We start from the raw sequence: 18,802 nt of genomic DNA, 5'->3' as shown, positions 1-18,802 counted from the left end.
CCTCTTTCCTCCAGGTAAATATTACATTATGCAATCAGGATTTGGCCTTTGAAGTAGAATTACAGACTCAAGTAGCACCTGATGTGTCCCTTATGGCAGCCTCATCAATCAAGCTTGGAAAATGGCCATGCAGCACATTTACTGGAGCCTGTGACCAGAGCACCTTTCTTTATATGATACTAACCTGTCGTAATCAGACCAAGGCTGCACTAGAAGAAAAAAATCAAAAGGCAGCAACAGAAAGTGTCTGTAGGAACATGGTCCTGGTGGGTTTGCCTATAACATTAAGCATGATAAGGAGGCACAGAGAAGGAGACGGCTTGCTGGGCTGAAATTGCTGGTGAGGCTCAGTGGAAGCTCATTTTAAATTGGTCTGATTAAGAGTCAGGATTGGCCAAAAATGGTTTTGATTTCCTCTCAGGGGTGATGTAAGACATGTAGGGCCCGCTTGAACGCGAGTAACCCCGGCTGTTTTACCGAAAATAACCCGGGCACTGCAGCATCAGCACCAGGCAGCTGCGCAGGTGCGGCCTTTAAAGAGACAGAGGCGCCTGAATTTCACCAAAACCATCCTAAGGCTATGTTTACACCGACTGTCACTGACAGCCGTGGAGCTAAGTTTATCATCTGCAACAGTGCTGTGAGGCAAGATTAGGAATTTAAAAAATAAAATAAAATAAAAAATCTTATTCACTGAAGGGCTTTATTCTCATTTCACTGGATTATTCATATTCCTCTTATTTCCCCCGAGTCAACATCCCAAAGTAGTCCCAGAATAGGAAGTGGAATGCTTTAAAATGTTTAAATTGGCGTCTCAGAGGCTAATTCAATGAACCAGGCTCTGCAGTCAATCTGATCTGAATAAATTTAATTAACTTTGAAGTAATTCCAACTTTAAGGTCAGTGCTCCAGCCTTAAGTCACCTTAATATCCTTAAAATGCGCCTACAGGGACCCAAAATGTGTTTTATCAACTAATGTCCTGCCGCCTTGGTTTATATTCTATTTTTAGGTTGTTTTTCTTTTTTCTCTCTCTTTTTGTGTCAGTGAGACTTGAATCATCCTAAAGCATGAGATCAGACTGGGCATTACAATCAAGAACAAAACAATATATTTTTTTCCACCAGTAGCTAGAGAGGATCCTGCCAGCAACGCCCTGTATCCCAGACCGGCGTGCGTATACCACACAGACGCACTAACCGGCGAGGAGGATAACAGCGGCTGCTACATCGAGCTGCTGATGCTGATGCTGATGCTGATGCTGAAGCATCTGCAGCACCGGTGGCTGTTTTCGTTTCATTCCAGATGTCATAGACTGGAGAGATTGTCATCAACGCCACTGAATGATGAGCAGGATGCGTGTGAGTATCTCCGTACGAGTTCGGGACGGGTGGATTTGACCAGAGGGGTGATCCTGCCGAGGAAAAAAAACATGACAGACATCCTGTTCCCCTGACGATTCTCTGGGATGCAGTCATAGTTTGAGGCCGGACATGATTTTAATCTCAGGAGTTGCTGTAGTGGATGCGGGATGATGTGCGCCGCACCCCGAGAGATACTGATCAGGAGAACACAGCCCGGTCCTTAAACGCCTCACAACCTATCTGGATTTTTTTTTTTTTTTTTTTTTTCTTCCGTGGACGGTGGTGCACAGAGAACATCTTGTTGTTGTGTTTTTTTTTTTGTTTTTTTTTTCTCAGCTTGCTGACTGTTTTCTTTTGGAGGAGGCGGGGGGAGGACCTTCAAATGTGGAGGAATTGCGCTGTTCTGTCTGAGAGGATCCAATAAGCACTGTTGCTCACACACCCAGAGAGGAGATCCAGGGCTGAGCTGCTCACCTGGCCGTTTCTACACACATAAATAAGTATGTTCAGTGCATGCGTGCGTGCGTGCGTGCGTGCGTGTGTGCGTGTGCATGTGCATGTGCATGTGCATGTGCAATGCAACACACTGTAGGACTGATGGTGAAGCCACAGTAACTATAAAGATGTCCACAGAAGGTTCTTCTTTTGACTCATCTACCTTGGAGAAGTCACCTCTTCTCACTGCTCTGCCTAAGATGTGTCTCATGTTTTCACCCTCATCAGTTTGTTGGTAACAGGTGCTTTTTTTTGGGGGGGGGGGTGTCAAGAGCCTTGCTCAACAACGCAGAGCACAGGATCACCTCACAACTGTGGAGCTGTAGAGATACATTTATTAACTATATTTCATCCCCTCAGGAGACTTTTACTATGACCGTGTGGGCTCAGGCGTCCTGGCTTTTGGGCCGCACATTACAGAACATGGAGGCCTTCATCTGACTGAGAGACCATTTAAGTCTGTCAGTGTTTTATGGAGCTTATGTGCAGGCTGGTAATGGAAATTCACTAATGGCAGGATGATCAATAGATGCCATGGTTAATTTTCTTCACTCGTCCTCCTCACATAAGGATATTTCACTACAGTAGGTCATGGAGAGGGGAGAGCTGGAGACTGCAAGCTATTACATGGCAGCAGTAGATGATAACAGTGATTATGTGTACACACATATAGGTACATTTCATTAAGGAGACTCCTGATGCTCCGTTCTCTATTTTAGTCTCCGTTTTGATTTCCTCCTAAACGGTCTTTCTCAACTCCATGCCTCCGATGTGTGTGGTATCTGTTTCATATTTGTCAGCATTTACTACAGAGTCTTATTTCTGACATGAATGGTGTATATTCACAACTTTGCAGGAGATGGCAGGGTGGATGAGATGTAAATACAGTATGTCACAACAAGCCTCAGTAATTCACTCCTCACCCAAACAGACATTGTTTTTGTGAGTATATCTGTTCGTCACCATGTGTCACCATGCGTGTAGTCTCTCCAAGTCTTTCCTTAAAGGTGCATATTGGTGATGAGGCTATGATGCCAATATCAGACATAAAATCCATTTGTTTCATATGTCATATTCAGTTGCATTCAACATACCCACCTTATACAGCCAAAGTGTTGTTATAGCTAAGTTAGCTTAGCTGTTGACCATGGAGCACAGGAATATGAAGTTACTGCGTTAATGTGACATGGCTGGTCGAGGTTACTTAATATCATATTGTGTCTGTAAAATGGCTGAACAAACATGCTGCCTACATATGTTTGTCATTTTTTAATCAGTCAAAATTTAAATGAATACTAATATATCATCCCACAAGTGGGAACATCCGCACACTGGGTTATGAGGATCTTTAGTTTATTTCAGAGCAACGCATTTCACTTGTGGCTTCTTCAGGCTCCTAATATATCATTATAGGATATTTAAAAACATAATTGACTTGAAGCATATCTTTGCATTATATTTTATGTTAAGTATCTGGAAATGACCTATGACCTAGAGTCTGCTTGTTGGAAAGGAACCTCATCAAAGCACTTACTTGTCCAGGAAATTGATTCATTAAACTACAGTTTCCACATTAGTGGGAAAAACAATATTCATTTTTCAGCTCCAGAGCTTAAATGTATAGTCATTCATAAAGGATGACATTCATATTTTCATTCAGATATTTTTTTCTGATATCATCTTTATATATTATAATGGTTTTAACCACTATCAACAACAATTATCTTCATTATTAAACAACAGTTTATAAAATCATTATGTTGCTTTGGTGAAATATTGTTCACAGCACTGACCACCAGTAAACCTTTGACTGATAATTACATGGCTAATTTATTCATGGATTGAATATTCTACAGTTGGCAAATTGATTAACTTTTGAAAAGTAATTTGAATAATGCCTTGGTTCCTCTTAATTAATTCAATCTAGCACAGAAGTGCTTTGTGTTAAATAATCATTGACTTTTACCTGATAATGAAATAACAGTAACATGATTTGAACGTCTTGATGTCTTCAGTGACACTGATATCAGGGAAACAATGTGTCGTCTCAATTTCAGATCATTGGAAAACTAATGTATCAGCAGCCACTACATGGTTTAACATTCACTTCAGACAGGCCGTCTTTTCTAGCAGGAAATTCATGTGAATCAGCAGTATGAGGGTGCTGCAGGACTGAAACCAGATCCCAACTCCTCACACTCAGAATCTCATTCCCCTCAAGCAGCCGGTCCATAAAATAAACTGTAATCAGATCATGTGCAGCACCTAGTTTTAAGATGATGTCTGCAGTCGTCCTAAAATCACTCCCACAATGCACCTATGTGTCCACACATCTGCTGCAGTCAGCCAAGTGAGAAAAAACATTAAAATGACTGAAAAGTAATCAGTCAAATCTTTATTGTGTTTAATGCTACTGTTGGACTGTTGGTTTCACTTCATCAGGTTTATTGCAAGGTCCATCATGACTCTGATATCATCTCTCAATAAATCTCTGGGGCTCTTGGAAGTCTGTTTTGCTGATTTTGTTTTTAATCTTTTTTGTAATTCATTAATTCAGAGTCACATCAGCCTATTCTGTTGCTTCAGCTCAGTTTGAGTTATGTCTTGTTTTTGTTGTGCAGCCTTTCAGAATGGCCGAGAGGAGCCAGGAGCCGGGCTCGGTCAGCATCCCCATGGAGGAAACCAAACTCCACGGAGGAGCCCCCCAGGAGGCGCCGCTGCTCACCCACCTGAAGAAGGTGGAGAACCACATCACCGAAGCTCAGCGTTTCTCCCACCTCCCACGCCGCTCTGCTGTGGACCTGGAGTTCAATGAGCTCTCCTACACCATCCGAGAGGGTCACTGGTGGAGGAGGAGAGGTACTGCACGCTCCGTTCACATTATAGTAACCATGATGGATGAGAAAGCAAGCACCACCCCATGACAATCAATATCTGGAGTGCAGAAATTTCAAGGGAGGCATTTTGCAAAGCCTGTGTGACATTTAAGAAAAATATTTTCTCGTCAGTGTTCTGCTGTCTCTCTTATACTCTATTGTTCTGACACATGTAGCCCAGCCCAGCCCCGACACACACACACACACTTGCAGAGCTCCACCATGTTGTAGCAGCCAGCCTTCCTGTAAGCTCTGCTTCGCTCAGCAGAGTTTAGACATAGTAAATAATTTACACTTGCAGGTTGGCACACTGCTGCCTCTCTTTTCTCTGTGTCGTCTGGCGTGGGGCGGTCAGGCCCAGAGATTGATCTGCTCGTGAGAAATGGACAGCCTTTAAACTCACCACCGTTATTGATGAGGAGTCTCCACCCTTTGGTCTCCTCTGCTTGTCCACTAAACCACCTTCAGTAAACCGCCCAGCCGCTCTTGTTATGCTGTGTATTTAGCAGGGTGGGGATGTGGAGGAACCACAGAGGAATCCTTTACATTCTCTCAACATGTTATATTATTACAGGGTAGGCCCCCTATGTGATGCATTGCAGGTTGTGTTATTTTCAGCCTTGTGTAATATTGATGTGCATTATGAAAGCGATGGCAGAGGACTGTTTGTTGTTCCACAGTGAAACCTGGATGTATGTGAGTGAGATTATTGATGAGGAGGATTGTAGCTGGAAATCCTGTGCATTGATGCAAATGTTCTTCTTTAGCCATCCCACCACAATCCACCCATGGTTTCTGCTCTTGTTTGTATTCATTGTCTCTTTGGGGTGCCTGCCTGAGCTCATCAGGCTGATGATGTGTGAACAGGAGGTGTCTCAGTTTTTACTAATTAAGTAGTGCCTTTTGTGAGGAGGCATCTCGCTATATTTTCTCATATCCAATCACACTAAACCTCCACTCATATGCATCCAGCTCCTTATAACCCTTTTCTGCCTCTCCAATTCCTCCCACCACTCACGCAACATAACATGGCACACCTAACATCATAATCAGTGTGTTTCTGATAGTTGACATGTACTGTTTATTCTTAGGGGCTTGTTTTTGCATGTTTTTGTCTCTTTTAACAAGCTCGGCTCAGAGCTTCTTCTCTGCAGTCCCTGTCTCCCTGATCAAAGCTGCAAAACAGGTGTAATGACACAGACTGTTCTGCTGTCGTGATTATTTCTCCTCAGGAAAAAAAAAACATATTATTTTATGTTGTCTCTTGTTGAATTACATAGCATGTAATCCGGCATGAAAGGAGAAAAGGGATGATGTAGCATAAACCATGAGTGTCTGTCTGTGAGGTCATCTGTAATTTTATGTGTTTTAGTCTTTGAGTCACTGGCTTACCACTTATGAGTCATTTCTCAAAATGTCTGCAACGAACAGGAAGAGATTATAAAAGGGGGTCATGTCTGATTTCAGCCGATTCCATAAATTAACAGGGATATACTGTAAATACAACTAATGAAGAATTGTTTCTTCTATAGTGAATGGGCTCAGGGAGGTCAGGAGATGTATAGTCTCCCAGTCTGTCTGCATTTGTTCCTTGCCGGCCCTTCCTGACGAGGGCAGCCATTTATTGCTGTTAGGATGAGGCTGCTTTCATGTTGAGGGTATTCTCCTCCCGAGGGAGATAACTGGTGAAAAACTAGCCAAGCAATGAAAGGGGAAGAGCAGGAGGGGAGAGAGTGCAGGAAAATGTTTACATGCCTCTGGGTAATTCCAGCTCCACATTTTGGTACTTACCGCAAATGCTTCTCTGCATCTGCATCGATGATTTGAGTTTGTTAGGAGGAAAATAAGAGTTGTAATTTTAGAGCCAAAATCTCTCTAGCATGCTCTGTGTTTCCTGTCTTTCTTTTTTTTAATGCATCACCATGCACATAATAACTCAAATTCACGGTTGTGATGCAAAGTAATCCATGTTGCCTCACCACCCATATTTTCTCATTTTGCTGTCAGAATAGTTATGAAAATTTATGATTAGGTTCCATTAGATTTGACAAGAGTCTAGACATGCAGCTCACAGAGATGTGTTACCGTCTGGTATTTGCTTTTTTTTATTGATCCTGCTGTGCTGTAGACTGCATGTTCAGACAAGGGTGAAAAATAAGTCAAAGTATCTGTGATATGAGATCTAGCAGTGGTTCATGCAGAGTCTGAGTATGTTATCTACTGTGCTCTCATGTGAGGGGGGAATTATGTAAATTATGTGTCAAGGACAGATCTTATGGCTCTCCTTTGGTTCTTTCTTTCCTTCATTATCATTTCTGTGCACACGATATCACAGCTTGGACAATAATCATTTCACAATGGCCCAAAGTGCATGATAAACTGGTTTCTTTCCTTACAATGTACCATAATTGGTCACTTTACAGGAATTATAGGTTTCATTATTAAGGCTAGGGGCTTGATGTTACATTAGCTGTTACTTGTTACTCGCATAACACACCTGAGTCTCCTCCTGCTGGACTGTTGATGGTGAAGTTGCATTGTGGGTACTGCAGGTGGAAGATTATGACAGAAAAATGCATGGATTAAAAATTCAGAAAGCATTTAAAGTTTAACACACATTTGTAATGTGCACAGTATGGCAGTTTATATAACAGGTTGATATTCTGTTAAAAAAAAAGAAAAAAGAAGCACATTTCCTTCCATCAGTCTGCTTGTGTGTGTTAAATTACACTTGATCAAACAAGGTAAATGCAGGAAATGCAATTGTAAAATAGGTACTCATCTCCTCATTGCACCCATGTTGCTAATCTCATTAAAGAGCATCTGCACTAAAGACAACTCATTTGGGATTAGAGTGAAATTAGAAAGATTAGATAAGATTGTTCTAAAGAAGCAAACATTGATTAAGTGTGAAGGAAACGAAACTAATCTTCTTCAGATCATACTGGTTTATGTAAATATTATATTCCTGGTGTGAAGACTGAGTTGTAATTTTCCTGGGATGCAGTTTGAGACAGGTGATGATGACCCCACTGCAACCAAGGCTCATAATATTTTGTCTAATAATTAGTGTGAGATTACCTGTGAAATCAGGCTGGAAACCCCTGAGAGTACTGTCACATGCTGTTAAATCTCAAAGTGGCGGTGGTGTCAGGAGTGGACAGTGAGGTGAGTTACACACTCTGTGGCTCCCATGAGACTGGGTAATCAGGATGCGCCTGCAGACTCCAAACGATGAGACCATTACTCTGCGTGACCTACAGCGTTGGGTTAGATCATCAGTATGCACCACATGCCAGAGCAGGGCTGCTTCACTGACAGGAGACCGCTCCGCTGTCTGAGTGGAGCCGTCTGATGTAATAACCCTGTGAGGGAGGAGGGGGCACTGCCATTAGGCTACTTTACTCCTGGAGTTGGGGTTGAAAGGAGCTGGAAGCTCCACCGAGACCCTGATTGCTCACATTGAGACAGGAAGAAGTGTCCCAGCAGACTTGACATATAGGTGAGGTGAGGGAGACAACACAGCAGGATACTTAACAGTCAGTTTTAAATCTGTCATTTCTAAAACTGTTTTTTTGTTTGTTTGTATTTTACACTATTTCCACTGAGCTTCAAGAGCCACAAAGAAAAAAAATCTTCATTAGCAGGCCACACCACTGACCACTTTTTAAAACCGCAGTAGAGAAGTAATGTGTTTTTTCTCTTGGTGCCACTGAGGGCATCTTAAATCTGAGATGTTGTTTCTTTTCTTTTGAGTATTCCTCACAACACACACACACACAACACCCAGCTCACCTGAATGCTGAGAAATCTCCTCTTGTTCATTGATCTGTTCTTTGCACAACATATACATACATATATTGTTATATCACTGATCACCTGCTCCACAAGCAGCAGCACTTTAGTTACATGCACTTTTTCTTTCCCTTGTTATTTAGTTTTTGTTCTGATATTCTTATATCTTTCCCAACCTCTGCTTTTTCCCCAATGCAGTTATTTTCTCTTTGACCGCTTTTAAAGATTACTGCTACTGAATATTACATGGCTGTTCAATCAATCAATCATGTCTGTTTTCCCAGCATTTACTATATCTAATATATAACATAGAAATATAGATGTAAACTTAGAGAATTATCTTCGAATGATTGATGAGAACAATTTCAGACCCATTAAAACTATCTCAGTAACTGAGCACTTTCCTCTGTCAGGTTACAAAGCCCTGCTCAAGTGTCTGTCAGGAAGATTCAACAGCAGAGAGCTGATTGGCATCATGGGGCCCTCAGGAGCCGGGAAATCCACTCTGATGAATATTCTGGCAGGGTACAGGTAAGATTTTGTGTGAGGGGTTTGTAAACTCTGCAAGGTTTGTGCAGATCCCAGGTCAGCTTTTCTTCCTTCTCTCACACAGCTTTACGAGATAATTTAATCCAGTGCTCAGAAAATGGCTGCGATATTATTTTGTTTTCGGTCTGTAAACAGGGAGACAGGCATGAAGGGCCAGATCCTGGTGAACGGCCGACCGAGGGACCTGAGGACTTTCAGGAAGATGTCCTGCTACATCATGCAAGATGACATGCTGCTGCCACACCTGACCACGAGGGAAGCCATGATGGTGAGTCCACTGAAAAAAAAAAAGCTTCTTACACTTGATTTCCGCCTACTATTCAATATAATGTGTGGATTTCTTTTCAGGTTTCTGCCAATCTGAAACTGAATGAGAGCATACAGGTCAAAAAAGAACTGGTAAGTATGAAGTGATTGGATTATGAATGTAATGTTGTTAATTAATGAGAAGGACCACTTGATTTACAAGATGTTTACATCTCATGTAATGATGTGATGGATTAAGTCAGAACACAACATCAGCAACTCTGAATATTACAGCTAATTAAAACAGCATTTTCATGACAAGCAATGGGACCCACACGCCAGTGGGTTTTATGATAGAATAACAAATCTTATCACTCTCTTCCGTCGTTATTATCCGTATGTGCATCATCATGTAACGTCATTTATCTGTTTGTGTCTGAGGTGGATGAGATCCTGACTGCTCTGGGTCTTCAGGAGTGTGCTCAAACCCGCACCAACGCTCTTTCCGGGGGTCAGTGTAAAAGACTGGCCATCGCCCTGGAGCTGGTCAACAATCCTCCTGTCATGTTCTTTGATGAGCCCACCAGGTAGATAACCACTCACCTGATCTAAATCTGTGCGATATCAGTTTAAATCCCGACTAAATAATGCGTACGTACGTCTCCTTGTTTCCTGTTCCAGTGGTCTGGACAGCGCGTCCTGCTTCCAGGTCGTTTCCCTCATGAAGTCTTTGGCTCAGGGAGGACGGACAATCATCTGCACCATTCATCAGCCCAGTGCCAAGCTCTTTGAGATGTTTGATAAGGTAACTTGAGTGCACATAGTGCTGGATATGTCTAGCCATCCATTAGTTGCTGTTCAAATCAGGACACTACACGATTTATTTTATCCAGCTGACGAGCAGCACAACGGCTGATACCGAGCTTGTTGTTCATGTATTATTGAGGGAGCCAGTGTGCTCATTTCTCTGTACCTGTGCTCCCCTTCACCAGCTGTACATCCTCAGTCAGGGTCAGTGCATATACAAGGGCACAGTCCCTTACCTCATCCCTTATCTGAAGAACCTGGGCCTCCACTGCCCGACATATCACAATCCTGCTGATTTCAGTAAGTTGAAAATCTCCCTCTGCATCTGTGTGTGTGTGTGTGTGTGTGTTTCTCAGTGTGTTTGTCCTTACTATAGTCCTCTCTGTTCCCAGTCATTGAGGTGGCATCAGGGGAATATGGGGATCTGAACCCAGTGCTGTTCGAGGCTGTCCAAGGTGGACTGTGCTCTGAAGAGGGCAAGAAAAACTCCAAAAGTGACTCTTCCTGTCCATCACAGTGTCACAGTGTAAGTAACACTAACCCCTCTCTATGATAGTGCCAAAGAATTACTCCTGATATTTATAGAGCTCAAAGCCAGACGACCACAGAATACAGAAAATACTGTTTTATCAGTTCTCATTATTGGTTTCTGATGGGTTAAGTTGTTTTACTTAAACAATAACTGATCTACTTATTTAATTTAAAGACACAGGAAACATATTGTGATAGGAGTCCCTTCATTTTAGCAGTTATTTGTTGTGTACGTTAATCTATTCCTATGGACATTTATTTTACATACCCAAAGATTTGTTGCAGGTTCATTACCAAACTTAATTCCTGTAATCACCATGAGTTGTCCCCAGTGGTGGAAAACAATGCCAGTATTAAGTCTTATCATGTCTTTTCTATAAGCATGCTAACTAACCTCAGCTTTTGTCCCATTCCCATAGTGACTCATTGCAGTAGCAATGTTCAGAACAATGTTTAACCTCTTGACCTTAAAGCAACAATAGTTTAATAGCTTTGATATTGATTTGAAGTATTGCATCTCCCCACTGATCTTTTGGAATATCAATGTAATACAAATGAGTCCACATTACATTTGGACTAATGAACAAAAGTTTATTTTCAAGAGTTAGAGACGTATTAAACCAATAACTGGGAGGTTTATCTCTGCCCAGTTCACTACCCAGTTTAAAAGAATGACAAGCTGGTTCATGAATAGGCAGGACTCTTTATGGATTGGTCCTGAATCTCTAGCATGTCATCCTGGGGGCTTAAATTCCTCCCCTTTATCAACAATATAGATCAGATGAATTCTCTTAACAGTTATATTGTATTATTATAATTTATGTACATACTGGTTTGGACCGATGTTAGAAAATATTTTATCACTCCCTCTGTTACTTCTGTTCGGTCTCTCCTGGTGCTGAATCCTGATCTATAAGTACAAGGTCTCAGTGGGTCTATCAAATTTTACAGGCTTCTTGATCTCCCACTTTGACTCTGACCCACTTCTTTTTCACACATCCCTGAATCCGTTACGTTATAGAGACTTGCTTAAGGAGGAACAGTGTATGCTTTAGACTGTCGGGATTTGAAAATGCCATGCCCTTGGCCAAATCTCTCAGAGGAATAATTTCAGAGATTTAGGCTCCACTGCTCTACTGTGATTCCTCAGCTTATGACTTCCTCAGGCTGATGTGAGAGCGTGATCATGGGGACAGCATTATTTCTGCAGATTGGATAAAGGTTTATGACTCTGAGATATTGTTCAATTTCTATGCACTATGCACAGACTTTTATCGCTTCAGGAATATGTTTGCTGGTGAATATGAATGTAAAATGCAGGAAGTTTTATTTTGGTTGTGTGATCAATATTCAGATGTTCTGTAAGAGAGGTTGTGGGTTGAAGTGTGAAGGGGTTACTGTTAAATAATTTACACTGGTAATGTTGGCTGCATTTATTTTGACCAAAAGCCTTGTAATTACTTATTTGCACCTCAAAAATGAAGTTATTGCAGCCAATTAAAAAAAAAAAAAAATCCATACCCAGTAACCTGTTTCATTGAAACAAAATAACCCCCTCCTGTCCACATTTTCCTAAATTTACCCCATGCTACTCGTCCCCTTTATCGATCTGTCTGCTCTGCCTGCAGCTTCCTCTCACCTTATAAGTTACTTTTGATAAGAGCATCAGCTAAATGCTAACGCTGTAAATGTAAACCACCAAGAGCACTCTGTTACACCATTACCTCTACACTATGCAGGGAGCAGCTTTGGCCTTCAAAAAAACAAAAAAACATTTTATTGATTTTGTCTGTTGCCCTTTCTAACTTCTTTTAGACTTTCCTGTGCGGTGCATCAACTGGTAACCTCACTAAAAATAGAGATGATGATATTTTTCTGTCCTTACATTCAGTGTGTCCATGTTTTTCTTCACTTGTTCCATGTTCAGCATTAACTTCTCTGTTTAAAAATCCACCATCAGATGCATAATTACTTTAACCGTGTTTGCACTACATAACAGACTCTTTGGTTTCACTGTTTTGTTGTTCACAGGGCACAGGAACCCTTGAGAAACACAGCTTTGCCACCAGTACATTCACACAGTTCTGCATCCTCTTCAAAAGAACCTTAACCACAATATGCAGGGACATGGTAAAATATTTATCACACCAATTATTCCTGCCAAGGTTAAACTGATTCTTGTCATGAATTGAAGGGTTTTAATATTGTGTTTATGGTCTGTGTGTTTTTCTAGGTGCTTACCCACCTCAGGGTGATGTCCCATCTGTGTATTGGGGTGCTGATTGGTTTGCTTTATCTTAAAATTGGAAATGATGCCAGCAAGGTCTTCAACAACACTGGTTTCCTCTTTTTCTCCATGTTGTTCCTTATGTTTGCTGCCCTCATGCCCACTGTCCTAACCTGTAAGTTCTCCTAAGTCTTCACCATCGACTCAATTCTGTTATTTTTCTGGAGTGGAAAATATTTATAACGATGCTGTCCTTTCACAGTTCCCCTGGAGATGTCTGTGTTTATAAGGGAACATCTAAACTACTGGTACAGCCTGAAGGCCTATTATTTGGCCAAAACCATGGCTGACATACCGTTCCAGGTAATGTTTCAGTGATTTGATCCTCAATCGTTTGGACATGGATCGACTATAATCAAAATTAATGACACTGAAAATTTCCTCCGCAGGTGCTTTGTCCAATCATGTACTGTAGTATAGTGTACTGGATGACTGAACAGCCACCAGAGGCAGGCCGCTACCTCCTCTTCATGGCCTTGTGCACATCCACAGCCCTGGTGGCCCAGTCACTGGGTTTGCTCATAGGAGCTGCATCAACATCTCTGCAGGTCAGTCAGTGCTCCTCTGCATCTTAAATATCTGCTTACAAGATGTTTCCCTGAGCCATCAGTCTTTTTAATGAGTGCTGCTTATCTTCTTCACAGGTGGCAACCTTTGTGGGTCCAGTTACAGCTATACCTGTGCTCCTCTTCTCCGGCTTCTTTGTCAATTTTGACACCATTCCCAAATACCTACAGTGGAGCTCTTATGTCTCCTACGTCAGGTACTGTCAGCTACTTTATGCAGTTCATATTTCTAAAGGTTTGGCTACTGCTTTTGAGCTTTTGGCTCCACTGTTTCTCTATTATGAACATGTCTGGGTTAATGAGGTTCTGTTGAAACTGTCCACCGTCAGGTACGGCTTTGAAGGGGTGATACTTTCAATCTATGGGATGAATCGGTCGGAGCTGGAGTGTCCAGGCGTGGTGTGTAAGTTCCAAAAGCCCGAAGAGGTCCTGCAGCTGCTGGATGTGGAGGATGCAAAGCTCTACGTGGACTTCATGGTGTTGGGAGTTTTCTTTCTGGTCCTCAGACTGGCGACTTACCTGGTCCTGCGCTACAAAGTGAAGTCAGAGCGTTAAGACGTCCAGAGGCAGTCACCGATGGATCTGGACGCTCGTACATATCCTGGCAGTGTGAGATATTAAAACATGTAGTCTCTCTTTCTCTGTCTGTACTTCACATACATGTACAAAGTTATACACCAGTCCGGCACACGCTGTCATTTGAAAACTGTGCTGCACCATTACCCAAACTGTACAGTATAGTAGTATGTTTAAAAAGGTTTGTTATTCAAGAAAAAGGAAAGTTTAGACCGTGAAGTATGGTGTCCCCCCTCCCCCTCCCCCTCCCCCCTGCCCATTATTAGCTACCCTCCAGGTTATAGTATTTCTCAGATCACCATTACCCTTCCACATTATTGTGTATCTGCACCATACATAAACAAGAGTACTCAACAAAGTAGCAGAAAGCATGTTTCATTGAACTGAGAGATTTGGATTTCTACTTTTTCGGTCACACCAAAAACGTGCCACGTGTATGATGAACTTAAGTCTCCAGGTTTATGGAGAGAGCCATGGCACACGTCTTGTTGCAGGAGCGTCCAGTAACATGTAGCCTCTAAATCTGATGCCTAAAAAGATAAACCACGGTGCACCATCAGGATACTATTGATTGATATTTGATTGGACAGAAGCACCCATCAAGACACCTGAGGAACAAGATATCAACGTGAATACCCTCCTATTGCCATCAGGAAAAACAATAAACTCTCAGAGCCAGAATTTTTTTGGTGTGGCTTGTCTCTGACCTGTGAGATCATCTTACCAGGCGTCCCGACCAAGACACTGAACACGACGGCTTTTCTTTGTGGAATACAACCTTAAAAAACCAACTGCCAGTGGACGATTTTCCTCACTTTCCATCTACAATGTGGATCCTTTTCACAAGCTTTCTGCCCTATTGACAGTGGTAGAACGTTTAGAAACGAACGTGGATCAAATGTTTGTAAAAAAAAAAAAAAAAAAATGTCCTGCAGTGTGTCTTATACAAAGACTGATAATGGATACACACCCTGCAACCAGACATATGATTCCTCAACTGCTCCTCCTTATGATACGTTTGTTTCCCCCATAACCGAGGAAGCATTCAACCAACTGGGAGCAAAATGTGAAAGCGAGAATCACCGCTGTGTCCGGCCTGATGCAGAGTGCTTCTTACTGTAATCATACTGGTTGCACAGAGGCAATGGCGTCTGAGTTCAAGCGCAATATGCTTATTCTACAGTTAAAGAAAAGAGATGTTGGTCAAATCTGTGTTGCTCCCTTGACACAGTTCTTTGAATTGCTTGTTTCCACTCGTCTGACTTTTTAGCTGCCTCCTCCCTGACCTACGAAAGGAAATATCCTCCTTTTCTCTTCTCTCTGCTTTGCTGATGTCTGACAGATGTGTGTTGTCCAAAACAATGCTAGATACTTGAAATGCTGGCTGGGCAGTTTCTGTGCCTCTGAACTAGAATGATTTGAGTTTTCTCTGCTTCATTGTTTGCACATACACCTCATGTCAGCGTACATGCTGGTTCTCACATGCACACACACACACATGCACACATGAACACATGCATACACCAACACACACATATATATACGTACATCTTCACAGAGATGTGCACACATGAAAATACACTCAAGCAAACACACACATTCACCCTTGGCAATGTTTAGAAGAGCCTCTCCTTGTCACAGGGCAATGCAAATATTTTCCAATATTGCTATGAAATATTTCTTACTCAAACTATGCTACTTAGTAATCCTTATTATAATGCATAAAATAATGTGAGTATATAATCAATGATTGTACAGTGAATATGTCATGCTGTAAACAAATGTACATTTGCACTTTTCAATGTATGTTTATTCTTTTTTTAATTTATTTGTATTTCTGTTTGTTTTTATATAGCTATGTGACGAGCGCTGCTTGAAAGTATAACAGGAAAACAGCAACTGAATGTTGCATGGTCACTTTAGGAATGAAATTTATGAAATATTAAATTTCAGATTATTGCATAATGATTTTATTTCATCATCCAAATGTATGTATCTTGCCATGTTTCAGAAGATACAAATCCTCTGCTTTCTGCTGAACAATTTCAGAAACAAAAATAATGGTAAAGCATCAGGAGTGTGAAGGTAGAAGAGAGGTGTAGGAAATGGACCAGATGGAAGATGGCAAGAATAAACAATAGTCAAGTAAATGCATCATGATGTGCACAGTTGAATACATTGGCTGTCTCTCTAGGAAGCAGCTGGCCTCAGTCGCAGCAGCTGCAGGTTTGAATTCTGTCATTAATAGCAATAGCCAACATTGTGATTTGTAATCATTATACCTCCAACTGCTGTGGCATTAGTGATATTTATATGTTTTGTATTCAGAATTTAATTTGAGTCTTTTGTTTTATTATGTTCAATAACCATCCAAAGGTATTTTAACTCTATTTAAAAAGGGAAAACGTGATGCTGCAATCAGAACTTGTTTCATCATTTTAGTTTCATTTTTCACCCATTTTCTTTGTCTTTGTTGGTTGAATTGTACTGTTGAGTACAAGAGGATAATAGATGATTGCAGGATGTGTTAAAGCCACTGAGCAGATGCTGCCGTTTCAATACCAGACCCCATCCAGATCATTGGCTTTCAAGTTGCAGGAAAATGTGTAGCATGGGACAAATATTGCATAAATTCAGTTTAACTGCCAACACAGCAGATATGAGTTTTCCTTTATCAAATTATATCAAAAGACACGAGTTGGTAGCAGACCTGTGGGCATGACTTTGTAAAAAAGAAAAAATAGGGGGGGAAAGAGATGTAACTACAGCAAGGAAACAGCTTCAAGCCAGGGACCAAGCAGGAATAATTAGCAGTGTTGAAGTCATTAACCAGTCTGGGAAAGCGCCGGCCTTAGGTCTAAAGGCCTGTGGTACCAAAGACAGAAACAAATCCTTCCTCCGCTGCAAGATGTGAAAAATGATTTGGGTGCACTCTTCAGTGAGATTATGTTCCCATTAATTATCTGACCAAAGAAAGAAAGAAGGAGCTATGAAAATACATCTACAGTAATAATCCTAAATCCCACTGGACTTCCCCAATTTGGGGATTTTGCGTCCTTGTAAAAGAATCATGTTCCTTAGGATTTGTTTTCCGCTGTCTCCAGGTCAGAGAAGTAATCATTACTGACAGATACTATCCAACTCTAAACACTAAATAATTTAATCTTATTTAAACATAATCCTGTGTGAGCAGTGTCAAGAGGAAAAGGGAAGTGACTGTGGGATGCAGCTGATGAGCCAATATTCAAATCACTCACTTTGGCACTTTTGTTTATCATGTCACTGTTTCACCTATTTGCCATAATAAGCCACCTGACTTTAGTGCACTCTATCATGCATGGTAAACTATAATATGCAGGCGGTTGCAACAGAAAGCTACAACTCTGTGATTGAAAAGTTGAGTGGAAGGCTGTTAAACACAGATCGTAATTTTTGTTTCTTGTCTGATGTGATTTGTTTATCATTTACAGTTGAATTTATGGTTCCTCAACTCAAAAAAATGCAAGTTCTGTATACTGAACGCTGTTCCAAGGATTATAATAAAGATTATTTATAACCTTTGCCCTTGCTCAGACTGTTGGTATTTCTTGAAGTTGACTAACAAAGTTGACTTTGATGTTTGTTCAATTTGATGTCCCACAAACAAAGCAAGGGCACCGAACACTTTATCCATGACCAGCTTGATACTTTCTAGTTCGCATTTTTCAAGAATTAATGCTTGACTGATGTGGTGTTTTACATCAGTATTAACTGATTCTGGTGTAATCTTTTCAACAAAGAAGTTCCCATTAATAGCTTGACTGTTGTTTCATGTCAGCTTCAAATCGAAGTGCATAGAATTGTTATAATTATTATAACTTTTAGAATGAGTCAAATGGTAAGAGGAGAGGGTTTTATTTTTTTTTAAAAAGCTCAGCAGGATGTAAATATCGTGAAGAACCAGAAAAATCAATATGACTTCCACATTCCCATTGCCATTATACTGATGATTGCAAGTGCAGTAATTCTGGGCAAACGCAATGCAGCATGATGAGCATCAAGGCAGCTGCTTCCACAAATGTAGGCTACATGTGTATGTAGCAGACCAATTATTTTTTTTATTTGGAATCAAACTGAATTTGTCTGAAAACATGAATAGAACATGTTAGGGCCGGAAACTAGGACTCAGACTGTAGAGACATTGTGGGTGAGGAAGAAATATGAAAATAAATTAGGGCGTAGCAGCAGGGGGAACAGAAGAAGTCACTGGGGGGAAATTAAAACATAAAAGAAATATGGATTATGTGTTTTTTTTAACTGAACTTCCAGCTGTTTTCTGTTTAGTTGCATTCAGACTCATGTCCCATATGGTCTAACTGATGCCTCAATTTCCATTTAGAGACATGTAGGAAACATTTTGTTCAAACCCTATTTTTCCCCATGAGAGATTAGGTTGCAGACAACAGGGACCCCTGCTGGCAAGAAATGTGCATGATTGTTCCTTAAAATAATGCAGGAATATTTTAGTCTATGATTTATATGACTTGCAGTTGTGTATGAACATTATAGAGCAGGTTCTTAAACACCCAGAACTACATTTTCACACAGTGTGCTTTGTTTATACTGTGCTTACTGGTTAAAATTGTCTGAGCAGGAAGAGCTGGCAGAGATATGAATGGGCCAGTTTTTCTGGCTGCCTGTGCAACAGTGTTGTCATTTCTTAGAAAAAAGA

General features: G+C 41.1%; 1 protein-coding gene across 1 annotated transcript; it reads left to right on the top strand.

Moving 5' to 3' along the window:
• The first annotated feature begins 1,101 nt into the window (after positions 1–1,101).
• abcg4a (ATP-binding cassette, sub-family G (WHITE), member 4a) lies at positions 1,102–17,077 on the top strand. Its single transcript, XM_085797861.1, has 15 exons — positions 1,102–1,863; positions 4,480–4,717; positions 8,943–9,060; positions 9,214–9,346; positions 9,427–9,477; positions 9,766–9,911; positions 10,006–10,129; positions 10,317–10,431; positions 10,524–10,657; positions 12,694–12,792; positions 12,896–13,064; positions 13,152–13,252; positions 13,339–13,497; positions 13,594–13,712; positions 13,845–17,077. The coding sequence occupies exons 2-15, from the start codon at positions 4,489–4,491 to the stop codon at positions 14,068–14,070; spliced, it is 1,923 nt and encodes a 640-aa protein (XP_085653987.1). The 5' UTR covers positions 1,102–1,863; positions 4,480–4,488; the 3' UTR covers positions 14,071–17,077.
• Positions 17,078–18,802: the final 1,725 nt, after the last annotated feature.

This window comes from Trachurus japonicus, chromosome 14 (genome assembly GCF_045865225.1).
Source record: "Trachurus japonicus isolate A0001 chromosome 14, Traja_1.0".
Taxonomy (NCBI): Eukaryota; Metazoa; Chordata; class Actinopteri; order Carangiformes; family Carangidae; genus Trachurus; species Trachurus japonicus.
The sequence above is the reverse complement of the archived record's forward strand: the minus strand, read 5'-3'. Positions and strand labels throughout refer to the sequence as shown.